This window comes from Microchirus variegatus (assembly GCF_963457635.1).
Source record: "Microchirus variegatus genome assembly, chromosome: 21".
Taxonomy (NCBI): Eukaryota; Metazoa; Chordata; class Actinopteri; order Pleuronectiformes; family Soleidae; genus Microchirus; species Microchirus variegatus.
Window position 1 is genome coordinate 17,508,278 of NC_139822.1, and position 27,480 is coordinate 17,535,757.

General features: G+C 42.4%; 1 protein-coding gene across 1 annotated transcript in view; it reads right to left on the reverse strand.

Moving 5' to 3' along the window:
* Window positions 1–27,480, reverse strand: part of tafa1b (TAFA chemokine like family member 1b) — a gene marked incomplete at both ends in the record, with an annotated part of 177,045 nt that overhangs the window by 14,087 nt on the left and 135,478 nt on the right. Inside the window, one exon of the mRNA XM_083907745.1 lies at window positions 12,483–12,623. Coding sequence (XP_083763871.1) covers window positions 12,483–12,623 — 141 coding nt within the window. The remainder of the gene's footprint in view (window positions 1–12,482; window positions 12,624–27,480) is intronic.

Sequence of the window (27,480 nt, forward strand, 5' to 3'; positions counted from 1 at the left end):
TATATATATATATGTATGTATATGTGTGTATATATATATTTATATATACACACATATACATACATATATTTATATATACACATGTATATATGTATATACGTGTTTATATACGTGTATATGTATATACCTGGGTTATTTACTGTCTCTGCTGCTTCACGGTCGTCATCCTCGACTGTCCTGAACGACAGGGACATCATTTTTTGACCCCGAAGGACATTTTCCCTCATGTTTACATCACTTGCCAGCGAGAAAGACGGCGTTCGTGGTTTTCTCTTGTACCGTATAATCTTTTTTTCCTTCTGTCCTTTTACCCTGCAGCGGTATCTGCAGAAGCTTTTTGTCTCGCCAACCGCATACAAGCACATTGGAGGGGGATGTGGTGGTGGGTGGTGGGGGGGGGGCGACGATATGACAGCGCTATTGTGTTAGTGTGTGTGGGGGAGTTGCGATGGAAGGATGAGATGTTGTCTTGGCACTTCGTAATCTTCTGTACACACACACACACACACACACACACAAAAACAACGCATAAAGACGAGCCTTTCTAATGAGGAGGAAGTATTCTGTTTCTGATAATAGTCGTTTCCCCGGTTTTTGTAATTATGATCCCATTGTGACAACATCTCTGAATTGCTATGTAAAAACGCCTCGGGGGATAATGTTTGTTTGCTGTGATTTTGGTGCCGTGCAAAATGGAACAAATTGGGGTTGTCAAAGTGATGTAAGCTGCGTTATTCGGGTGGGCGGAGCAACGGGGCCAGAAAACAAACATAAACAGAGGCTGTGGGACGTAAATTATTCACGCTTTACACAATCGTTAAAATCTCTGACAGTGGTTCTCAAACTTTTTTTTAAATAACAAGTACTCACCTGGGAGAATACTGAGCTTTTTAAGTAACATCATGATAATATAACATTAAAATGCAGTGGTGTAAATTTAGGCCGAGAAAACTTTTGAAAAACCTTGAAATATATCATACATATGTGTTATATATATGTGTTTTTGAAGCCTTTCCCAAAACTCACAGATGTTTGGGGAATGTACTTGGATGTGTGAGGGGCCAATACGTGTGCCACCCCTGAACAGCACAATTATCGTACATGCACGAAAATTGGTGCACATCTGCAGAAGGTCGGGGTGAAGAAAAAATTACATTATGACCACGATCCAAACCCAACAGGAAGTCCACCGTCTTGGGTTGAACGGCCATTATTTGGCCATTTCGGCATTTTCTATGCACTATGGTCAAAATGACTACCAGAGGTAGTACTATCAGAGGAATCTTGCGTACCACTGATACCAAAATGGTACACCTATCACAGTGTCTGAGAAACCGCGGATTTAACACAACAAACGTCTTCAATCGTGTGTCTCCTCCCTGCAGGAACCATCTCAAACGTACCGTGACGACCTGTCATGCTTGGGCGTTGTGCGCCCGCAGCCACACAGAAGGGTTCATTCCCCATCAGCGATCGGCTCCACGCCGGCATTTTCTCGCCCGAGAAGAGTTTCAATGCAGCTACAGAATGGTATCACGTGTGAACGTCGGGGGGCATCTGCGTGCTTGTGTTGAGTCACCGACTGCTTATGCGCGTCTTTCTGTGTAAACTGTAGCTAAGGGCTTACACGTGTCGTACACTTAGGATAAAAGCAGCTGTGCGGCGGCTAATCCGAGCGCATGTGATCGGGCCCAGTGAGGCTGAGTGTTGTTCACCGAGAGCCGTGTTGTTCCCTGACATAACTGGGACATAGTTCTCCTCGTCAAAGGCAATAATCAATTCCCAGTACGGGGCACGATCTGACAGCAGACACCCACCACGGCCGCCGCTAACCCCGCTGAGCATGACGCGGCGCAACGCAAAGCAAACGCGGTCATCATGTCCCATTATCTTAATAACAACCAAAAATGAAATAGCCCCATGTGATGGCTGAAGACAACAATACAGCTCATCAGGGAGAAATAATCTGCTTCAACACGACTACGTTTTCAGACGATCTGTTCAGAATGATATTGATATTCTACTAAAACGGTACTTTTAGTGTCCGGGCTGACTCTGAATACATGAATATTACCCTTTATTGTTAGAAACTCAGTGTGAACCAGGTGTTGGGTGCTAACGGAGCATTTCGCTAACAGCTGGTACAGTAGGTGAGTGGAAAGAACCAATCAGGAAGTGAAAATGTCTTCTGTTCTTTAAAATCTTTGTCCACATGAAAACAAAAAAATAAATCCCTATCTTAAGTGCTGTCAAAAGTTGGCGATATAACCGTAATTTTAAAGGCTTGTTGACCAGATGCTCAGAAGAAAGAAAGACAAAAAGTCTTTGTATGTGTAAACCTGTTGTCAGGGCCATTTCTAGCTGTTTGGGGGCCCTATGCGAGATACTATTTGGGGGGCCACTATTTTTTTCAAACTCGAGGTAGAGATTCCTAACTTTTTCTGATTACCCCACAAACACTTACCTGCTTTGCAACTATATGCATAATGAATGCGTCCAATATATGCAAATAAAGACACATCTCAAAAATATAATAAATATGAGTCTGAACTTGCAGTTTGGGGGCCCCCTGGTGGCTGTGGGGCCCTATACAGCTGCATAATCCGCATATAGCAAGAAACGGCTCTGCATGTTGTGTTGAATCTCCATTGAGCGCTACTGTACCAACATTAGCACATTAGTTCAGCTAGCTCGTTGCGCCCAACGCTAGCCGTTGGAGCTAGCTCTAGCAAGTAGAGCTTTTCATTCACAGCTCATCGTCAAGTCATGGCCGATAAGAACCAAGCAAGAAGTAAATACGTCAAAGTGCATCATCGTTTCTCGAGTAAAGATCTTTGTTTTCACATGTAGTCCAGACTACAACGCCCGCCAAAATAAAAGTGTAGCATGGACGTAGCCTGAGCCTGTTTCTGCAAATTCGGGGGGCCAAAGAAATAAAGAAGTATCCTCTACTCCAGGCTGTGTGTCCAAACCAAGTGACCTCTGAAGATAAACTTCTAGTTTGTTATATCCGTGCCCTGACTTTTCTGCCTTTTTATTTATTTATTTTTTTGGGCGGGGGTGGGACATAACCTGTGTATGTAACAGTGGCAGCAGGTGTCCCCCCGGGGGGGGCAAGATGAGATGAGCTGGGCTGCGGCATCGTTCCTTATCTGGATGGAACATTAATAACACTGGGACCTGGGGAGAAAGCTCCATCTGGGCCAGGCCGGTGTGCTGCTAAGGGGCCGGACCACTGACTCCATAAGTCTATAATTTCTCACATGGTGCACCGGTCGCCTGCGAGGCTTGTGTGTGTGTGTGTGTGTGTGTGTTTGTGTGTGTGTGTGAGACAAACACACACTTCCAGACGTGGAAGCATCCCCGCAACACACAATCAAACCGCTGGAACAGTAGTGACCCCTCTGCCTCTGGTCATTAATTTACCCACTTTAATTAAACAGTGTGTTTGCAGCGTCTGACACGTCGTGCTACAAATGAGCTGTTGTGTATAACTACATCGTTATTTTTTTTAATGTTTTTACTGTCTGCCCTTCAGCCCCATGTCCCACGGAGGTTCCAGCGCTAAATTAATAACAAACGGGTTGATTTGCTTTAAAGGTGTTCTCGCTAACGCTAACACCGCATCTCGATGAGACTTTTGAATGACCAAATGGACGTAGATTAAATTGCCTCTGAACTCATTTGGACAGACCGACAATTCATCAAACCAATGATCGGGATGATGTACGCGGTATAACGGAAAACATGTCAACAAACAGGCTTGTTGTGGTTTCTGGGAGCGATGGCGATCGCTTAATTTTGTAATGACTTTTATCACTGAAAACGGAATTGAAGGTCAGCTGCTCTTCGGTGGACGCCATATTGGATGTGTACAAAAGCTGCGTTGACGTTGCTTCTCTATTGGAGAAGTTGGCCGAAACAGCGTCTGCAGAGCTAACTCCAACCGTTAGCAGATATGTCTTGGTTCATCCAAGATTGCATGACTTTCAAAAATAAACAAATGTCTCTCGCATTCAAACAATTGTCAAATGAGTTCACACAATGCTAAAATAGCCCGTAGGCTGCACACGACTCTCTCGTAGCACGGCAAAGGCGACATTGGGGAAGCTCAAAAGTCTTTGTATGTGTAAGCATGTTGTGTTGAAAGTCCATTTAGCGATACTGTACCAACATTAGCACAAGTTCAGCTAGCTCCAACGTACGACAGCTCTCCAATGCTAGCTCGTAGCTTGGCGCTAGCTCTCCAACGGCATGACAGTGTCTGTTACGTTCAAACTGTTGTCAAATGAGTTCAGACAATGCTAAATTAGCCCGTAGGCCCCACACGACTCTCTCGTAGCACGGCAAAGGCGACGTTGCGGAAGCTCAGATGAGACAAACACAAACGTCTTATTTATGTGTAAGCGTGTCGTGTTGAAAGTCCATTTAGCGATACTGTACCAACATTAGCACAAGTTCAGCTAGCTCCAACGTACGACAGCTCTCCAATGCTAGCTCGTAGCTTGGCGCTAGCTCTCCAACGGCATGACAGTGTCTGTTACGTTCAAACTGTTGTCAAATGAGTTCAGACAATGCTAAATTAGCCCGTAGGCTCCACACGACTCTCTCGTAGCACGGCAAAGGCGACGTTGCGGAAGCTCAGATGAGACAAACACAAACGTCTTTTTTATGTGTCAGCATGTTGTGTTGAAAGTCCATTTAGCGATACTGTACCAACATTAGCACAAGTTCAGCTAGCGCCAACGCACGACAGCTCTCCAATGCAAGCTCATAGCTTGGAGCTAGCTCTCCAACGGCATGACAATGTCTGTAACGTTAAAACTATTTTGTCAAATGAGTTCACACAGTGCTAAATTAGCCCGTAGGCTCCACACGACTCTCTCGTAGCACGGCAAAGGCGACGTTGCGGAAGCTCAGATGAGACAAACACAAACGTCTTTTTTATGTGTCAGCATGTTGTGTTGAAAGTCCATTTAGCGATACTGTACCAACATTAGCACAAGTTCAGCTAGCGCCAACGTACGACAGCTCTCCAATGCAAGCTCGTAGCTTGGAGCTAGCTCTCCAACGGCATGACAATGTCTGTTTACGTTCAAACTGTTGTCAAATGAGTTCACACAATGCTAAATTAGCCCCTAGGCTCCACACGACTCTCTCGTAGCACGGCAAAGGCGACATTGCGGAAGCTCAGATGAGACAAACACAAACGTCTTTGTATGTGTAAGCATGTTGTGTTGAAAGTCCATTTAGCGATACTGTACCAACATTAGCACAAGTTCAGCTAGCTCCAACGTACGACAGCTCTCCAATGCTAGCTCGTAGCTTGGAGCTAGCTCTCCAACGGCATGACGGTGTCTGTTTACGTTCAAACTGTTGTCAAATGAGTTAACACAATGCTAAATTAGCCCGTAGGCCCCACACGACTCTCTCGTAGCACGGCAAAGGCGACGTTGCGGAAGCTCAGATGAGACAAACACAAACGTCTTATTTATGTGTAAGCGTGTCGTGTTGAAAGTCCATTTAGCGATACTGTACCAACATTAGCACAAGTTCAGCTAGCTCCAACGTACGACAGCTCTCAAATGCTAGCTCGTAGCTTGGAGCTAGCTCTCCAACGGCATGACAATGTCTGTAACGTTAAAACTATTTTGTCAAATGAGTTCACACAGTGCTAGATTAGCCCGTAGGCTCCACACGACTCTCTCGTAGCACGGCAAAGGCGACGTTGCGGAAGCTCAGATGAGACAAACACAAACGTCTTTGTATGTGTAAGCATGTTGTGTTGAAAGTCCATTTAGCGATACTGTACCAACATTAGCACAAGTTCAGCTAGCGCCAATGTACGACAGCTCTCCATTGCTAGCTCGTAGCAAGCTCTCCAACGGCATGACGGTGTCTGTAGCGTTCAAACTGTTGTCAAATGAGTTCACACAATGCTAAATTAGCCCGTAGGCTCCACACGACTCTCTCGTAGCACGGCAAAGGCGACGTTGCGGAAGCTCAGATGAGACAAACACAAACGTCTTTTTTATGTGTCAGCGTGTCGTGTTGAAAGTCCATTTAGCGATACTGTACCAACATTAGCACAAGTTCAGCTAGCGCCAACGTACGACAGCTCTCCAATGCTAGCTCGTAGCTTGGAGCTAGCTCTCCGACGGCATGACAATGTCTGTTACGTTCAAACTGTTGTCAAATGAGTTCAGACAATGCTAAATTAGCCCGTAGGCTCCACGCGACTCTCTCGTAGCACGGCAGCGGCAACACTGTGGATCACATTGAGTTTCTGAGAGCTTTAATTTTGTTAATTCCGTAAATGATGTTTATCCATCAATCTCGATTATGAGAACACACAGAAGACAGTTACAGTATTAGCTGCGTCTTTCCTTCTTCCTCTGGTCAGCTTATGTTGATGTTGTTGTTTGCTAAGAATTAGCAAAACTGTGTATTCGCCGGCTAGTTCAAACTTTAGCATCGGGAACGGGGATTCATGCAGAAGAGCTACTGTATCTGTGTTGCTCAGTATAACAGTGTTCAGACCTCCCACACTGCGCTAGTAAAGCGAGACGGCCACAAAAAAGTTCTGAAAGTGTTTTTAAAAAAAAACAATCTTCTTGACCCCGCCCACCCCTGTATGTGCTGCTGGTGTATACATGCAAACGCTCCCTCAGTCAGGCCTGGCTGTATTCCTTGTTAGTATCTAATAATGTTTCGTCATTTTTGTTCAAGAAGTCCAAACTAAATCCATCAAAAAGTGACCCACTGCAGCTTTAAAGCAGGCGAATATTGAGGCGATAAAGGCTAAATATAATCACAGGCGGTCGAGGGCGTTGGTGTGACGCCGTGACGCTGCTCAGTAAAGCACGTCTCGCCGCTCAGTGACTTGTCACTTCCATTTCTTCCACCACTCCTTCCATAAGTGCCCGGTTAATCAATACACTAACAGTAAAGATTCACCTGCTGCAGGAGCTGCTGTGCGACGCGACGCACGCAGGCGTGAAGTGTAAAAGTGTCGAAATGTTCTCCACGTCCACGCCTCAGTCCAGCTGATCCTCGATGCTGGAGGGACCAGTGTGCAACGAACATTTACGAGGGTTAATAAGCAGAAATGAAAGATACTACCTACAAGCGTGATTGTATAAGTGTACGTAAGGACTGCTTTTCACAGTCTCTCATAAGCTCCTTTGCTTTTCAAAGGTCTCTGCTGTCGACAGAACGGTGAAGTGGAAGCTTCAGGACGTGAATAAACGTTTTTTTGGTACGCGAAGGCCACCGTAGACAACGTAGCTTTCAATTTGCAAGTGGAGAAGTCGGTGGATATCGATAAAAGATACATGCAAATAAGGGTAAAACACATTAATGCTGCTTATCTTAACGTGCTGAGTCACAATATTAACAACAGTGGAGTGAGCAGTGGTGATTGCTATTAAGACAGCAAGTGAAGCTTAGCTTGTCAATGCTAAACGATTAGCATGTGTCTATGCTAAAGCTCGTTCAGGATCGGTAGTTTATCGCAGATGAGGGAATCGTAGCGCGAGCTTCGACTGTGAGAGCTTGGCGGTGATCGGTCAAATGTGGCGTCAAAAAAAACGTCACTTCCCGGGGGAAGCTCGGCTTCTCTGGGAGTCAATGGTGCATACACGACTGCCTCAGTCCTGTCTGTGTGGATTTTTGTAGTCTTTGTTACACTGAATAAAAACCATTTCAGTCAGAAATAACTATCGATTTCCCTTGTTCGAGTTGTTATTTTGCAGAATTTCCATTACTTCATCGTACCGACTCAACGCGGTTGGGGGTCGTCATAGCGCGATTGCGTGAAACTGCCACAACGTGGTTTTCTACGCAACACAAACACGCAAAGCAGTGGCTTGTAGAGCGGTTCATTTTGGTGCAAATGAATCATTAGAATCAATCGGTTGTGACTGTGGTTGGGTTGTGATTCGACTCCTCTGTTAAATATTGACATTTTAGACCTTTTGCTAAATGTTGGAGATTAACGTAAAATCAACGATTTTTCCGGGATTTTTTTAAGACTTTTCATCTGATCTAGAGTTCGGCATTGTTAGCTTTGATTCTTGTGTCGGACACTCTCTGACCAATCAGCCTCCGGCAGTCTGTCGACGCTACATTTTGGAACCTCGTCATAGCAGGTACTTAAAAAACACGCGAGGTACCATCAGTAATGGAAAAGCAAAAAAAATGGAGTGGAGTCGAGTCGTGCTGGAACTGTGTTGTGGAAGAGCACCGAGCTAGTAACCTAGCATCTAAAAGGTCGATAAAATATTTTGGTCGCAAAAGAAACTTCCGTTGTGAAGCCTCGAGATTTGTCAAAGCTATAGGACGATATTAACGCATGTTATTACGTTCTTTTGTAGACGACCCAAATCTAGTGATTTCGAAAATTAACGTTTGACGTTTGAAATGGACCAGTATCACCTGCTTCCTCAAACAGAGAAACGACTAAAAAGATAGAGTTTCATGATTGAAACACATACAGTACAGTAAGTGCACATTTAGCTAGTAGCGAACGTGTGAAAATCTGCAAACCGGGTGAACCGAGGTGTTACTTTTACGCGTTGATGCGAGAAAATGTCTGATAATGAGCTCCGATTTTTGTAAAGTCTAGTCTAGACTAAGGGGTTCTCAAAGTTTTGATATCTGAGGGCCAATTTAGGAACCCAATATTGGACTGAGGGCCGCCAAAGGAAAAAAAAACAATGACCAGATTGCAGTTCTACAGTTTAGCGTTAAGCGTTAATATAATAACTCTTTATAATTTACTGGGTAATTACCCAGTATTTTGGCCATTGTTCTTACCTTCTAATTACAGGTTAATACCAAGTAACACATTTCTGTTACCATATATTTACTGGCTAAATAGCTAGTAATTGGGGGCTGTAGCTACCTGCTTATTACCAGCTTATAACACAATAATACACTAAAATTCACCATATAGAAACCATTGTTTACACTTATTGGTCTGTATCCAGTAAATGTCCAATAAACATTTAACAAGCTTTGTCGCTCCTGGATTAAAACTATCAACTGTAATTCATTGCGGGGGGCCGCCAGAAATGTTTCTGCGGGCCGCCATTGGCCCCCCCGGGCCGCACTTTGAGAACCAACGGTCTAGACCGAATGCGATAAAGACACGATCCGAGTGGGAAATAACAGCAACTTCAATGCAATGACCGTGTCTTGGTTATGTCGGGCAGAGGAGGAGACCTCGTCTGCTTCTCTACAAAAGAACAACGCAGACTGCTTTTTTTAAAATAAAAAATAAAATAAATCAAAAAAAAGAGAAGCGACATCTCAAGGTCAGAGCTCTGTAAATGTTTCATTCAGCAGACGGCTCCATCCACAGGGCAAACACAACATCAGGTTTTTTTTTTTTTTTAACAAAAGCCTCCAAAGGACAGAAAATTCAGCAGTTTTAATGAGAACTTTCACCAGGGTTTTGAATCATTTTTCATCCGTTCTTTTGGTGGCATCCTTGGATCATATCTAATTCTTATTCTAGGGTCTTCTCAAGTGTCAACAGCGGCGGCGGCGGCGGCGGCGGACGGAGAGCCCTGTGAAGCTCGCTGTGCCGGCCCCCGTCTGGCCTTTCATGTAACCGGTGCTCATAATTAATCTATTTGGTAACGCTTTCTTTTACAGTCCCCTAATTACCTGGTATTAAGCTGGTAAATTCATGGTAACACTAAAGTGTTGCTAGGTAATTACCAAGGGTAATAAGATAAGTAAATACAGTGAAACCGTTGCCAAAATACTGGGTAATGCACGGTAATGTACTCGGTAAGTAAAGTAAAACTGTACTGTAAAAGAAAGCCAAGCTTGTTTCCATGTAATTACACACATTTTTAGGGTTAGGTTTGTTAGGTTACCCCTTGGGTAAATAGCTAGTAATTAGGGGACTGTAGGTACCTGCTTATTACCAGTTTATAACCCAATAATACACTTACATTTACCATAGTTTTGCCATAGTTTAGCTGTACATACCTTCTTATTAACAGCAGTAATAACACGCTATAATTAACTATATAGTTACCAGGTAAATGCCCAGTATTTTGGCAACAGTTTCACTGTATTTACTTTCTTATTACCATTGGTAATTACCTAGTAACACTTTGGTGTTACCATGAATTTACCAGGGTAAATACCTGGTAATTAGGGGACTGTAAAAGAAAGCGTTACCATATAGGTATTTCTTTTGATCCACTTTGATCTGAGGTGGAAAAGAATCGCGGCCGAGTTAGCGATAAACGAGCGTCGGTGGAAGTGAAAGCACGGCAATTGCGGCGGTTCTGCTCTGCCCCAGCGGAGCCTTCTTCCTCTGCAGACGTGGAGCTGCGGACTTCCTCGGCCGTGATTGTTTTTTCTCAGCTGAGGGTAATCCAGGGGGGCACTCGCCCCCCCCCGGAGCTTCCCTGACTCGTGGTTTATTAGTTATTCATTTCCATCAGCCCGAGCTGCCCGAGGTGCTCAGGTGCTCAACGGACCCGACAGGATCCCACCTCGCTATCCCATGAAGCCCCCGCAGCTCGTGTTATTGAGGGGGGGTAAAAAAAGAGAGGAAAAAATCACATTAATGGCTGATGTTATCTACTGTCATGTGCTTGGGTTTGAGGTCTGAGGTGTTTGTGGAAGTCGGGAACTCAGTCAAACCTGTTGATCGACCAAAGAAACACTCTTAACTGCTTTATTATCAACGCTTTGTTTTTTATTGATTTGTCTTGTTTCTGTCAAGACTGTTAAGATAAATACTGTAGTATCATACATACTACTACAAGGAGTAGTATACTACTACGGTTAGGGTGATGGTAGTGTACTACTACTAGAGTAGTATACTACTATGGTTAGTGTAGTATACAACTACTACTACTTGAGTAGTCTACTAATACTACTTAGGGTAGAATACTACAACTAGGAGCAGTATACTTCTACGGTTTGGCTAGATAGTGACGGTGGTATACTACTACTACCACTAGGGGTATTATACTACTACGGCTACTCCCACTACTAGGAGTAGTGTACTACTACGGTTTGGGTTAGGGTAACGGTAGTATACCACTACTAGAGTAGTATACTACCGTTACCCTAACCCAAACTACTAGAGTAGTACACTACTATGGTTAGGGTTAGCGTAGTATACCACAACTACTAGGGGTAGTATACTAGTACGGTTAGGGTAGTATACCACTACTACTAGGAGTGGTATACTACTACGGTTAGGGTTAGAGTAGTATACTATGACTACTGTTAGGAGTAGTATACTACTACGGTTTGGGTTAGGGTGACGGTATGGTTAGGGTTAGGGTAGTATACTACTACTACTAGGAGTAGTATACTACTATGGTTAGGGTTAGGGTAGTATACTACTACTACGAGGAGTAGTATACTACTATGGTTATGGTTAGGGTAGTATACTACTACTACTAGGAGTAGTATACTACTATGGTTAGGGTTAGAGTAGTATACTATGACTACTCCTAGGAGTAGTGTACTACTACGGTTTGGGTTAGGGTGACGGTATGGTTAGGGTTAGAGTAGTATACTGCTATAGTTAGGGTAGTATACTACGACTAGAGTAGTATACTACTATGGTTTGGGTTAGTGTAGTATACTACTACTACTAGGAGTAGTATAATAAATTGATTCTAGGTGTACTTCCAAGTTGTACTTGTATTACATTAGAGGTCCATTATTAGAGCAAATGTGCTGTTTCTGTATCTGTATTTGGACACTTGTCAGTTTTGGAAGAATCGCTTTTTCAATAATGCTTGCGTCAATACTGTAATAAACCAAACTCAGCATTATAACTAAAAATAAGGTAGGTTGTGCTAAACAAAAGGATATAAGACACTCTATAGTACACATTAGTATAGCCTCTACATAAGGTAATGGGAAAAAGCAGCTGAAATACTCTGTGTTTTAAGGTGTTAATTAACCCTAAACTAGATTTCTGTTTATTCTAATTTTATTTAATTACATTGTCCTGTTCGTTCTTGCTTCCTTTACAGAATATACAAATGTGAAGTGGTCTTTTAATTGATATTTTTACCCTCTACAATGGAAGACCGCATGGACTTCCTCCTCCTTCCCCTCTCACACGGGTTTACCCGGACATTAAGTGGAGATTACACTCACTCTGAAGCGACCGTACTCTCCCACATTTGCATTTACACAAACAAACCAAGCTTTGGTGAATTCAATCTCGCCGCTGAAACAAATCACACGAGAAGAACTACATCAATACTGGATGATCCCGCACAACCCGGCGATGACGCTAAATCCCTCCACGTCTATTAGATTCCTCCTCTCTAAACAGAGGACGCATTAGGTCTCTGCATCCTCCAACCGAGCGATGTCTGAAAACATCATTTGTTGTGTCATTTGATAAAAGACAAGGACGTTTTTTGAGACTTTAATAAGCAGCAGCAGCAGCAGCAGGATATTGTAATAAATGAGTTTTTCCTCACCGTCCACGCAGGAGGGCTTGTTGCGCGTCGTCCCGGCCACTTTCCCCGGTAAACAGGAGCATTTGACCGTCTGCGAACGCTCCTCGATGCGATTCTTGTTGCAGCATCGGTGGGCGGCGATCACCTCGCACGTACCTCCCTCTGCAGAGAGACGGAAGCAGACGTGAACAGTCAGTACATCACTGGAAAATAAGACTTTTAATTCCTATATAAGTTCTACTTCCTGTTTGTCTACAACAGTCCCTCTGTTGACGTCACAGGAAGTCGATTACCTTCTTCTCTGTTGAACTTGACCGTACGCAAGGTCATAAACCCCTTCGATAAAGCTTTATTGTTTGATTATGTCGTTATTTATTTGATTTGAATGTTCACTTCCGCAGTTATCCGGCGTCTAATGAAGCCAAATATTGTAAAATGACGACAAATTTCCACTTCCTGTCAAAATCATCACATCTTGCAGACTTTTTTTTTTACAGATTTTCAAGTCAGATTTGTCGTTTTTTATTATTATACAGGACACTTAGGTCATATATTATATATTATTGACACCTATAACCCACTACCATTCATGGTTTTGCTGGTTAAGCATAACAAAGGTGAATACAGGTAGCATATGGACTAATAAGGAAGAATTAACATACTTATGTAAGTGTTATATAACACAGCAGCAACAAAAATACAGCATTTTTCTTCCTGCGATTTAAATTTCAAAGACAAAATTATGTATGTATGTATATCATTTTTCAAAAAGTAAAAAACATATTTAATAACGATGAATGCTTTTATCAGCGCTGAAATAAATACAACAGAATGCATAATATTTTCCATTTAAATGGTAAAAATAAGCCTTGATACAATACATTTACGTTATTCTAGGATGAGAAACTGTATCGACAGCATATTTCTCCCTACATTTCAGGTATTCTGAAGAAAGTCTGGTGACCCCTGACATAGTGAGTAAGTGTTTGACTGAACATGTAGCTCATTATTATCTGTGTACACATTGTCGATGCAAATGTATCCCTCTTATATTTGCACAGTCTTTTGATTGACACGTGGAATAGAGCTGTGCAGAGCTGTGCAGAGGAAGCAGCCAGGGCGGAATTTAGAGTTTTGACTGAAAGACTCACGAACAACACATGAATATGAATGAAAGAGGAGGAAAAACCTGGAGTCGGTCACATGCACAAACACATCGGTCCTGCTGCAGTAAACAACCAGCGAGTCCTGTAAGAACTGTAAGTATATGTGGGCTGTAACAGAGACAACTTATGTCCACACTGAAGTCGTCTAATTGTCTCTCGCTCAGTGTGTTTTCACTCTAAACCACATCAGTTCACTGTGAAGATCACATATCAACCTTTTTTTTCATTTCCACTATGAACTTTGATATCTTTGACATGTTGTTCACATGAATCAAACACCTGGACACCATTAGACTGTCAGGGCTGACAGAATGAATAGAAACCAACAGAGTGGAGGAGAGAAGAAAAGCGTAGAGTCGAGAAGAAAACAGTAGAGGAGAAAAGAAAAAGAGTAGAGTGGAGGAGAAAAGGAAAGAGTTGAGTGGAGGAGAGAAGAAAGAGAAGGAAAGAGTAAAGTGGAGGAGAGAAGAAAAGAGTCGAGTGGAGGAGAGAAGAAAGAGAAGAATGGAGGAGAGAAGAAAAGAGAAGGGTGGAGGAGAGAAGAAAGAGTAGAAAAGAGTAGAGTCGAGAAGAAAACAGTAGAGTCGAGAAGAAAAGAGTAGAGTGGAGGAGAGAAGAAAGAGAAGGAAAGAGTAGATTGGAAGAGAGAAGAAAGAAGAAAAGAGTAGAGTGGAGGAGAGAAGAAAGAGAAGAATGGAGGAGAGAAGAAAGAGAAGAAAAGAGAAGAGTGGAGGAGAGAAGAAAGAGTAGAAAAGAGAAGAGTCAAGAAGAAAACAGTAAAGGAGAGAAGAAAAGAGTAGAGTGTAGGAGAGAAGAAAGAGAATAAAAGAGTAGAGTGGAGGAGAGAAGAAAGAGAAGAAAAAGTTGAGTGGAGGAGAGAAGAAAAGAGAAGAATGGAGGAGAGAAGAAACAGAAGAAAAGAGTAGAGGAGAGAAGAAAGAGAAGAGTGGAGGAGAGAAGAAAAAGAGTAGAGTCGAGAAGAAAACAGTAGAGGAGAGAAGAAAGAATAAAAGAGTAGAGTGGAGGAGAGAAGAAAGAGAAGAGTGGAGGAGAGAAGAAAGAGAAGGAAAGAGTAGAGTGGAGGAGAGAAGAAAGAGAAGAAAAGAGTAAAGTGGAGGAGAGAAGAAAGAGAAGACTGGACGAGAGAAGAAAGAGAGGAAAAGAGTAGAGTGGAGGAGAGAAGAAAGGTAACAGAAACGTACGTCTGGATGTTCTATCACGTGTCATTAGCCTCCGCTCCACTCAAACATTAACTGTGTAGCGTTAGCGGTGTCACCAGTCACCGCTAACGCTACACAATAGACAAGAGAAGGAGACGGTGGAGACGACAGCGTTTGGTCAAAACAACAATGGGAAGCATTTGCCCTGGAGATCGAGAGAAGGTGATGGAACTTAGGGACGACGTGAAACGAGAAAGACAGGAAGTGAGAGAGAGAGAGAGAGAGAGAGAGAGAGAGAGAGAGAGAGAGAGAGAGAGAGAGAGAGAGAGAGACGAAAAAAGAGAAAGAAAGAGAGCTAGAGGACAAGGTGTGTCTGGCTGCCAGGGCCTGACCAAGCCAGTGAGTAATGAGGGAGCCACTGGAAGTGCCCCCTTCACACAATTATAAAGCGAGAGGCTAATGCAGTCAGCGGAGCTGCAGGAGAGAGGCCCTCCATCACCACACTCCCCTCTCCCTGAGCCCCAGGAAAAACTCTTTATCTTCCTGTGACAGCCACCGCAACAGACACCGGCATCCAACAATTAAACTGGAGCTCATCCCAGGACAGAGGAGGAGAGAGGAGAGAGAGGAGAGAAGAGAGGAGAGGAAGAGCTTTTACCTTCATCTCATCCTCTAATAATCAAAATATGACTTTATTAAAGAACATGTACGAGAATCAACCCAATTCTGTTTAAAAGCAAGACCGGGAAATGGAATGTCATCTAAATGTCATATTTCAAATATTAAAAAGAATTTCAGGAAATTGTCACCGTCCCTCCCAAAACAACTGGAAAAAGGCCGTAGTACATATGCCAGGCCTGTGAGTGGCGCTGTAAGGCAATACTAAAAACAGAGAAGAAGACGTGCTATACGTGAAGCCAGGGGAAATAAAGAAAGGAAATAAAAGCATAAAACAAACAGACTAAACAACACTTTGTTGCTATATTAAGCAACTTTACGGACCCCTCGTGACATTTTTCCCGCCAAAAAACGACACATGTAGCATCAGCTAGCTGTGACAACACCGAGTCACAGACAACAACGAGCTGTGGACGTTGTTTATGTTACATTTCAGTTTCACAGCTCTTCATCTGCGACACTTATTTTTCTTCTTCTTCGTCTATCATTTGTTAGCAATGTACCGAGCTAACGCCTTATTGTCACATATGTTATGTAGGTACTAGTTATCGCTAGTTAGCGCAAGTTGAGGAAGTTTTTGCTCCAAATAAGGACGGAAGAGTTTGTCCGCGTAAAAAGGGTTGTTGAGGTCGTAGCTACGTCTACGTCTCCTTATGATGCACATGGAGACGTCCTGTGTTTAGCTACGCGCTAATAACGTAGTTCACGCACCGCGGTTTTTTTTTTATCGACGACAACGCAAACTCACGGGGAACACACGTTGGTATTGGTGTCGCCCAAATCAGCGGTTGCCACGGTTGCTATTAGCTTCAGGCAAGTGGGAGGAGCTACTAGTTAACGCAACTTGAATTCTGAGGATGTTTCACTCGACAAATGAGGAAGCAAGAGTTTGTCCGTGCTAACGGAGTTGCTGTTGTAGTTACTTCTACGTTCTTTTGATGCACATGGAGACGTCCTGTGTTTAGCTACCAAGTGGTTTTTATTGTCGGCAACGCAAAATGCCCAAATCGGCAGTTGCCCCGGTTACTATTAGCATCGGGTCAGTGGGAGGAGCTACTAGTTAGCGGTTAGTTAGCTTTTCGTAGGTCGAGATCGCTACTTTTCGATTAATATTTGATTTACAATCGTGAATAGGGTTGAAACACGTACACAATTATTCAATTATTAAATAAATCAACTATTTGCGAGTGTTTTTGACGGTTTTTGATTTTTCAGCTTCTTAAATGAGACGTTTCTTTTGTCTTTTGAATAATTTTTGGGGTTTTTGGACGAGACAAGAAGACGAGAACATCTGAGAACATCGTCCTTTCCAGGTTTGAGAAACGCTGATCGACATTTTCGGAAACATTTTATGGACCGAACCATTATCAAAAGTGGTTTCAAGTGTCCTAAAACGCTGTTTCCGTGTGAAGACGATGAAGAAACTTCTCCGTATTCCCTGTGGTCCGTCCCTCAAACCTCTCCTTTGCCTTTATTTCACTCGTCCGACACCAGGTTTGAAACGGGACTTCCTGCTGAGGTGAGAAGATGCAATTGCTTCTACTGCCTGACAACAACACACTGTGTGTGTGTTTTTGCTCTCGCTGGGTTTTTTCGTTGTGCAAATGTTTGAAATGGCTCGGGGTCATGAATTATACCGCGCTGAGTTTCCCAGCAGCCTCTGCAAAGTTTTCTTCTTCCCCTTTTTTTCCCCCCCGTCACTGTCTGCAGCGGTCAGACCAAAGGCTGCACACAGTTTGGATTTAAAAGCAAACATTTGCAGTCCCTGCTGGAACCTCCATGTCCTGCACTATTAATGTCTCTCTCTCTCAGTCTCTCGCTCTCTCGGAGCTTGTTGTTTGATATATTTCGGGCGGAAAACACGGACGGAAGTGAAAGTAAAATCTCCTGAATAAGTGAGGAGTTTACGCTACGTCACAGCAAAGCCACTGATTTGCCTGATTTCTGGTATTGCATTGACTTGAAAAGACTCATTTTTAGCACGAAAAATCATCATATTTATGCATCGTTATCTCAGATATTTTGGATTTGTTTAATGTAGATAAAATAACGTGGAAAAAGACACTTATTTTACTGCAAAAACCTGCCTCTAAATATGTTTAATGACTTGTTTCAAGCTAAATTTTGCTTACATTTCCTTGTTTTTAGAGGCATTTTCTGCAGTAAAATAAGCGTCTTTTTCCACATTATTTTATCGACTTTTTCAGGTTTTCTTGTAGTAATCTTCTTCCTAAATAAGTCCAAATAAAATGGTGTGGTTAGGTAAATACACTGCAGATTCCTGAGTTAATCATGAGCTCCTCCTGGTTGCAGCTGTTCTTCTTCCACAGCTGAGGACGATCAGCCTGACTGAGGTTATAAAGCAGTGCTGGAGAAGCCTCTGCTGCTCAGTTGGGTTTGAGTCTTCAGTGAATCAACATCACCTTCTTATTTTCTGTTCAATCTGAGTGGGTTGTTTTTTAAAAAAAAGTGTGTTTTCTCCTGTCTGATCTTTATTAGTTCCAGTTCTTTAGTTCCTCTAAAGTTTCGTCCACGCTCAAACGTTAAAAAGCACTTTTTAACACATTTAAAGTTCTAAAACGAATGTATTTCTACGAATGTAACTTCCAGAGACTTAGAGATCAAACGTTTAAAGGGGATTTAAAGGCAGGAAGAGACTCAATGCTATGAAAGGTTTGTGTTTTGGTCTTTTCTTAGTTTCCCAAATGCAACCGGAGTTCCCACAGGTCCTTGAAAGTTTTTGAAAAATCAGCCTTAATAGACCTTTGTGTTTACTTTTTATATGAACTAGTGCAGCGCCCCACGTAGGAAGTATGTATTCCTTTAGTGGGAGCTGTAAAAGAGTTTTCAGTTATGGTTAATGCATGCCGTTTTGAGACCGACTGTCACAACAGCTAGCTACGCTAATGCTAATCGAAAAATGAAACACATTTGCGTTGTGCCTAATGAAGGTTGCGCAGTGTTTGTGTTATGTGAGCCCTGCGCTAACGCTAATCGTAGCCTCGCTAGCTCGCCTTTGGAAAGAGGTTCGCCGAGTTGGCCGCAAAGTAGTAGCATGCTAAAGCAAAATAAGTATGTGCTTGCGTATTGGTCGTACTCGTCGTTTCAGAAAATGTCTCACCCACCGTGAGGACAGCCTCTTCACTCCCCTCCAGACAGCGCAGCTACTGCTGATGAGCCGCTGCCTGGTGTATTGTGATGGATCAGTGAAAATTAAAATTCCTCCGAAAAATTTGAAAATCAAGGATGCACACCATCGGGCCATGCTCAACCCATATCCAAAGTCTTAGGGCAATCTGACTAACGGTCAGCGAGATATGCCTGTGACAGACACACACACTGACACACATACACAACTTGCTTTATAGATATGTCACTCAGACTGTAAAAGTCTCATTTTAATGTTTGTTTCCGTCAGATTTAGGATAGGGGGAGGGATTTATTCCTCACACCGACGCGTAGACACACATTAGTGTGTGATAGCTTCGGCCGAGGCCGTCGTCAGCTGTAGGTGTCGGGTTGGACATTAGCCGTGATCACCATAAACCATCTGCTGTGCGGAGGAGGGCTCGGGAACCGTGTAAATGGCTCCAGGATGAGTCCACTGGGCCACTCCGACAAACTAATGGCCACTTGAACTCGACAACACAGTCCCCGCTCAGATGGAGCTAAAAAGTTGGGGGGTTCTGTGGTGTTTTTTACTTTATGTATATTTTTTGTCCGTAATGGGTTTATTTATGCTCGGCTGCACATCGGTAACCCAGTACAGTATCGGATTGTTGACGACGACGGCGGTGGTGGTGGTGGTGTTTTTTGACGGATGCAGTGCTCGGAGGCTGTCGGGCAGCTAAAGGGGCTTAAAACCAATCCTGTGAAGATGGAGTGGCTCGCCGCGCTCTCTGGCCTCGGGCGACGCGAGGTGAAGGGCATCGATGGCGCCGCTGACCGGTCATTTTTCTCTCGGTGGCCCCGTAATGACAGCAGCCATTAAAAGGACGGGACGAGGTGATTATGTTTAAGGAAATCGATGCTTCATTGTTTTTTTCCGCGGCTCAGCCCCCCCCCCCCGACGGCCAATTAAGAGCCATTAATGAGGGGGAGGCTGCAAAATGTGGAGATTGATTGATTGATTGAGAGAGACGGAATGGGAGCTCGGGGTAAAAAAGGCCGCACTCTCGTATTATTATTGTTGTTGTTTTCTGCAGAAATGGGAGTTTGACAAGAGTGATTAAGAAATGAATGATAATTAAGAGGTAGACGGAGGCCTCTTAATTAGGGAGATTGCATCCCCACCTTTAATGATCTTCATTAACTTGTTATTATTTTAAATAATGGACTCCATTTTTAGTTTTTCAAGAAGTTTACAACATATTCAACTTCTTAAACTGACATTTTTGTCAACAAAACTTTGATGTATTGAATTTATTTATTACTTTTGTTGGAAATATACACTATGTGTGACCCAATAATGCAGATTGGAAAGCGTTTTACCCATTTTCCCTCTTATTCTGAAATATGAACCAGTTTCTTGAAATTACTGCAATTATTTGTATAATTTGATGAAGTTAACGTGTTTTATTGTATAAGATAGAGGACAAAAAGAGAATAAGTCAAACATCAGCCGAATAACTGATGTTGGCCAACTGGACATAGTGGCCTGTAATGGAAAATAACACTTATTCCTTAGGATTCTTCAACTTTTTAACGTAATACTTGCATAGTTTAGTCCAAAAAGCTTTAAGTAAACCACCAGAGGCCTTCATGAGTTTAAAAGACTTCCAGAGTTAGTCAACCCACTCAATTAATTTTATTTGTGCGTTGTTCTATTCAACAAAACTTCCTCCATGCTTCTGCACACGGAGGAAAATCCATTCATTACTCTCCTGTTATCCAAATAATGTGTTTATAATAATAATAATAAACTGTCACCACTCTGCAGAAAGAGAGAGCTGAACGCAAAATAAGTCTGGCAGATAAATACAAAAAAAAAAAAAAAAATCTTCTGCACTTCCTGCACCAGTCTGACAGCTCAGCGTGAGCTAGAGACAAAATGTGCTATTTTACTGTATCTGATGCTTCAAGGTTGTTGTTTTTTTGCCTCCATGAGGAAGGTGGTGGTGGTGGTGGGGGGGGTGAAGACTTTGTTGGATTAATAGTATCCCGGGACAGATTTCCCAGCAGGAATAGTCTGAGGAGTAATTACACTCCCCGAAGGAAGTGAAACACAAGCGCACGCAGGGTTTCAACCGTAACGTATTCATTTATTCCGTCGTGGTGTTTTTTTGCAGCTCTCGACACGCTAACATTACGCTATATTAACACTCGTTTACATGCCGCTCTGTTTCTGCGAGGCAAGGAAACAACGATGTGAAATAGTGACTTAAATGAGGCTCATTCGTTAGCGCTGCCGCGTGTTAACAAGCAAAAGTGCTTACGCGTGGCTAAAATCCAAATTTCATAAAGCAAGATTCGATTAAAACTACAGCCTGGTCCTTCCACTTACAGCCACAACAAGAATAATAATAATAATAACTAGGACCGCTCGTAGAACTCAGTCATATCATATCAACTCGTCATATCCGATGACTGTGAAACATTTCACGTCGTTCTGTTTACGTTAAAGCTTTCAAAAAGTGGAATTTTAAAGTACTTTTCCCGCCACTTTAATGTCAACTTTGTCGGAGCGCTAAGGCCATGCCTTTTGACGTCAAAAAATCCTTTGAAAACGTCATTAACTTGTCTAGAACACGTGAACCGAGTTTGATACGGCTAGCTTAAACTTGCTAGTACTTTAGTTCTTTTAGTTCTACTTGAGTTCCTTCAAATGCGTAGACTAGCCATTCTTGTTTTTTTTCCCCAAAATGTCCGACTTCCGGGTGGGCGGAGCTAATGGAAGTAGATGAGAGATTTGTTTGGAAATATGAGAGCAACAAGTGTACCAAGTTTGGTTGAAATGCTAACAACTATATTCTACTTAGACGCGATTAGGAAAAAGTCAAAAATTTTGATCACTTTCTCTACAGTCGAAAATTCCCAAAAATTACGCAATTAACTTTGGAGCAAGTCTAACAAATTCACCAAATTTCAGAGCTATAGAGCCCTGGTGCTACGAACGAGTCCGTGCCCTGTGCCAATATCGCATTTTTTTGGCGCCCTTACCTCCGTGCCAAATTTCAAGAGATTTTATGCACATTAGCCAGCTCAAAAATTAGTGCAAGGTCTGAGTAAAATAATAATCTCAACAGGAACAATGGGTTCCTGGCACTAATGATTTGATTTTCGACTGACTGATCAGTGGAGGAAATTAGTTAATCACTCAGTTCTTCTCAAAAAACAACACATTTGTCCAAAGAGCTGTAATAATGATAACATTATCTTGTGTGTCGCAGGGTCGCAGTCTTGTTTCCGTGACAACTAAGAGCGCCCGGTCAGCCAGCAGACATGTGAGACCATGAAGGAAGACAAAGTCGACAAAACAACAAGCGTCTGATGCTGAAAACACGGCCTTGAGCTCATACTGACACTAATGTCAATCTGATAGATTTGTTCTCTCTATTATTTATCTGTAAACACTTTTCTAGTGTACGAGAAAAACAAACAACGTATCACGCTACATAAAGACAGCTTCAGGTATTTGCTTATTTAAGTCGTGTTCTTCGAAGTTTGTCAACCTTGATTTGATTGAAATGATTCAGTCCTCGATTCATGAACTCTCCAAACTTCATCAAAGCAGTTCCAGACGTCACATGACTGGGGTTTGTTTAGGTGAGCGGTCGTGTCTTTGCCACGGGGGCCATTTTGACATGTTTTTTTTTGGCGGGAAAACCTTGTAATCGTCACATTATAATAGATCTGTTCGAGAAGAAAGAAAATTCACATCTACATCTACTGCAACCATGAGAATATCACATTATTAAGTTAAATTCACCACAGGAGAAACTAAATAACATTTGCAGTTAGACGAAGTAATAAAAAGAAGTGTATATATACGTGCGTGTGACGTCATGTTTAATTGACTCCCGATTTGTATCGCTGCTCTTTTTCGTTTAATAATAAACGGAGCGCTCCAGTTCGACTGTAGGCATGCTAATGGCGCTAATGCATCTAACGGAGCTAACTGGTGCCTCGACTCCGGTGCTGCGGCAGTGTCTTTGGCACAGCAGCCATTTTGACAGGTTTTTTTTGGCGGGAAAGCGTTTTGACCGTCACATTAACAATAGATCTGTTCGAGGAAGATAGAAAATTCACATCTACATCTACTGCAACCATGAGAATATCACAATATTAAGTTAATTTCACCACAGGAGAAACTAAATGGCATCTGCAGTTGGACGAAGTTATTAAAATATGTATATATATATTAGTGCTAGGCACGTTAGCGACGTCGATGCTAATACATGATGAAAGCGCGTGACGTCATGTTTACGTGACACCCGATTCGTAGCGCTGCTCTTTTTCGTGTAATAATAAACCGACCGCTCCAGTTCGACTGTAGGCATGCTAACGGCGCTAAAGGAGCTAATGCAGCTAACGGAGATTACTGGTAATCGGTGCCCGGTCTCCGGTGACTGGCACGAAAAACTGTGTTACTTTAGAGACTCATTTTAACAATCTGGGATGTCACGTAAACATGGCGTCAAACGCGTCTTTTTACGGTCAGTCGAATTGTTTTTGACTCGAAGATAAAGAGCTCCTGATAACGGTGTCAACAACTTGATTTGGCTCAGCTTGAGCGTCAACAACCATTATCTATGCAGAGCAACATTATCAGCAGGCGTTTCTGTCGTCTCTATCACACACGACTGCTGCTGCTGCAGTTGTTAAGTCAAAGGAACGCAGCAAATCTGAGGCTTTCAAGGACTCGCCATAACAACTTCATCAGTGTTTCGCTGACACTTACCACAGTCTGTCTCTTTCTTTACACTCCCTCCCTCCCTCCCCTCCCTTACTTGTGTGGCTTTGCTGCCGAGTTCCCGACAGTTATCCTCTCGTCGCCATGGCTCCTAATTGTCGCACTCAGGTGGCAGCGAGAATTACGGAAATCCTGCTGTCGCTAAAACGTGGATTCCACTCCTTCCGAGTACGGTGGTGCGCAGTTGTTTGAGTCACAGTCGCTTCCCTGAAGAAAAGACACTGACGCCTTTTCATCAAATGACAGATTGTTCTGTTGAAGTTGGTTTAGTTCTGTCAATGTTGCATAATGGGAGGGGGGGGGAAAAAACCAAAACACTTTTTAAGTCTTAAGCACAGCTGGAAACGTGACAACGAAACGGCGTCTGACTGAGGAGTCGTCAGATGTGTCCGAGATTTTGGGGGAAACGGGCGGCCGCTCTGTTTGTCTCGATTAGTTTCAATGTTTGTCAGATTTGAGGGAAGAAGAAAGAAGGATATTAATGACGAGTGTGACGCTGTCAAATCTTTAATGACTCTCGTCCAAATATTCTCTCTTGCCTTTCATGACTTAAACATCAAGCTGGAAACTTCACGATGACTTAGGATAATGTTTAAACACGGCGGCGGCGGCGCCTCAGAGGCTGTGCCAGAGAAACGACTTTTCATGTCCCTCCCTTTGGCAACGGATACAGTTCATGTTATGTTTTATCAGAAATTACACAACTCCTCCTGTAACGGAGGCCATTTTTTTAAAACTTTATTTATTTTTTAAATGAACGGCGCGCGGCGAGGAATCTCTGGAAGGAGCAGAATTTAGACGTCGGTGCTATATTTTCATGATGGAGCGTACCATTTCCGCTAATGCTCTCCGAAACTAATCTCAAAGAGTATGGAGTTGTTCAAGCTCTGCATCCTGCAAAGATGAAAACGCAGCCTCTGCTTTATAGGACGAGAATATCTCGCTCTCTTATTTAATTTTTTATACCATCGTCCAAACCCTGAAGCATCAAATGTTTTCCACACACACACTTATTTCTGGCACTAAAAGCACGTGGGCCATATGATTTTTTTTTTTTTTTATTAACTATGATTTCATTCCAAGAAAACAACCACGACGATAATGAAGTGACAAAAGCATAATTGAATTTAGGAGATGTGTCATGCACGACAGGAAGGATAAAAAGAAAAAAAAAAAAAAGAGTGTGGACTCTGGCTCACCCGATTTAACACCGAGTGTCCAAATATGTACATTTTCAACTCCAATCCTGTTGTGCTTCACTAAACACAAGGCAACACGCTTTAAAAGAGAGACGTGACGAGGTCTGCCGCACAGATGTGTAGCACTCTGTGGTTTCTGAAAAGAGGCGAATAAAACGGCATGAAACGTCTTCTTTAAAATGAGGTAAAAGTCTGTAAATGACTGATGTATATTATTGTCGGGAGAAAATCAAGGTCGCGATATCTGTTTTTGAATTTCAGAAGTCAGGTTTACGGGAGTTACGGCAACTCCTAATTTAGAACAGAACTAAGTGTTGACAAAAACAGCGGTATAAAAACATCTGATCGCTAAGAAACGGAAAGTAAAATAAGAGAGTAAATGTTGAAGTCAGCTAGTAGAACAATATACTGAATTATCACAGTTTGGTATTATTATTGTTATTAGCGCATGAGAGCTAGTATGAGAAATGCAGGGTTCACAGTGCGCTAACAGGAGCAGCTTGGAGATGCATTCAAGAAACTGTGTAAACTTCATCATTAAGAGAGTAATTGTTGAAGTTCTTATTTTTTTGTTATTTGTTTCATTTTCTACGCTCTATGGTCAAAATTCACACTTTGAGAACTCTAAAGTCCGAAAACCATGGTTCAATGGTATTATTATTATTATTATTATTATTATTATTATTATTATTATTATCATTACCTATTGTAATTCTAGGAATTCTTATTACGTTTCTCTCCACGGAATCTCGAATTTGAACCCCTAAATGTGCATGATTTGATGTTATTGTTATTATTAGCGCATGAGAGCTAGTACAATAAATGCAGGGTTCACAGTGTGCTATCAGGAGCAGCTTCGAGATGCATTCAAGAAACCGTGTAAACCTCATAACCAAGAGAGTACGTGTTGAAGTTCTTCTTATTTTTTGTTTCATTTTCTACGCTCTATGTTCAAAATTCACACTTTGAGAACTCTAAAGACTGAAAACCGTGGTTCTATGGTATAATTATCATTATTATGACTATTACCTATTGTAATTCTAGGAATTCTTATTACGTTTCTCTCCGCGGAATCTCAAATTTGAACCCCTAAATGTGCATGATTTGATGTTATTGTTATTATTAGCGCATGAGAGCTAGTACAATAAATGCAGGGTTCACAGTGTGCTAACAGGAGCAGCTTCGAGATGCATTCAAGAAACCGTGTAAACTTCATAACAAAGAGTACGTGTTGAAGTTCTTCTTATTTTTTGTTTTATTTTCTACGCTCCATGTTCAAAATTCACACTTTGGGAACTCTAAAGTCTGAAAACCGTGGTTCTATGGTATAATTATCATTATTATGACTATTACCTATTGTAATTCTAGGAAGTCTTATTACGTTTCTCTCCGCGGAATCTCAAATTTGAACCCCTAAATGTGCATGATTTGATGTTATTGTTATTATTAGCGCATGAGAGCTAGTACAATAAATGCAGGGTTCACAGTGTGCTATCAGGAGCAGCTTTCAGATGCATTCAAGAAATCGTGCAAACTTCTGCAACCGCTAACTTAATATTTGCTGCTGCTGCTGCCTTTGTGATAATAGTTCCACCATAAATTACCGAGTCACTGGGGAAATAACATTTGTTTCCATTAATGAAACATCTGTTTTGCATCTTTTTTAATGTATCACAAATAGCCACAGTGACGGATCGACAGGCGTCGGGCGGTATTAAGCTTCACTGATGCCACATAAAAAAAAAAAGTCTGATAAATATGTTGCTGAACTGCGGTGTTTACATGTGTCAACACTGACTGTGTTGTCAGAAATAACCGATCTCCTTTTGCAGCGGTGGATTTCCACCGAGCCACTGAGCCCCGTCCACTTGTTCTCGCTCGTATGCCTTCACCCCCAACCCTCCTCAGAGCCAACTCTTGCCAATGAATAATAAAAAGCCGCCTCAAGGAAGAAGGCTTTCACAGGAGTTTATACCATTCACCGCTAAATGCCTCTGAAGAAATTGGGAGGAAAGACGGCTATTTATCTCATCTAAAAAAAGGGTTTTGACAAGTGCAGTCACGTAGAAACACGGAGGCTGCGGGAGACTCGGCGTTTACCAAAAGCCCCCCCCCCCCCCCCCCGTTATTACTCTTGTTGTTGAGATCAGCGAGAGTCGACGCTCCAGGCTGGTCTCTCGCTGACCCTGATGTGGCCCGGGATTTCACTTTCCTCCTGAGGCAGCAAATCTCCCACGGTAATGGGAGTAGACAAACAAGTGGACACAGTAGCTATGGTGGTAGCGCCTGCAGCCACCACAAAGCTAAAGGAAGGGAGTGGGGGGAGAAAGACGCTCCAGAGCTTGAGCTGCTGACTGACAGGAACCACTGACCCAGCTCGACTGGAGTCGCACAAATCAATGTTGTTTTTCCACTCCCTTGGTATGGCTTACTTCTGAATACGGGCTGTACTTATAGAATACTGACTACCATTCAAGCACACAGGCTCCAGCTCGAAGAAACCTTAACCTTCCTCCAATATTTGACCAAAATGTGACCCATTTTTTTTTTCAACTTTCCAAGTACATGAATGTTGTGTTTTTCTTTATCTTATTTTTCTCCTCAAGAACTCAGACAACAGCACCAGAGAAAAAATATTGAGCTCTTGAAGTAACACCTTTTATCAGTTAAACGTTAAAATACATTGGTGCAAAATCTGACTTTTCACAGGAGGTAGCATATTTATTCCCAATAATTTCCCAATATAATATAATAAGTTCCAAAACTAATGAAATTGTGTAGAACGGTATGTATTACCACAGTTTGAGACCATAATTCTTTGGTATTATTGTTATTATCATTATTACTATTAGCGCATGAGAGCTAGTTCAAGAAATGCAGGGTTTACAGTGCGCTAACCGGAGC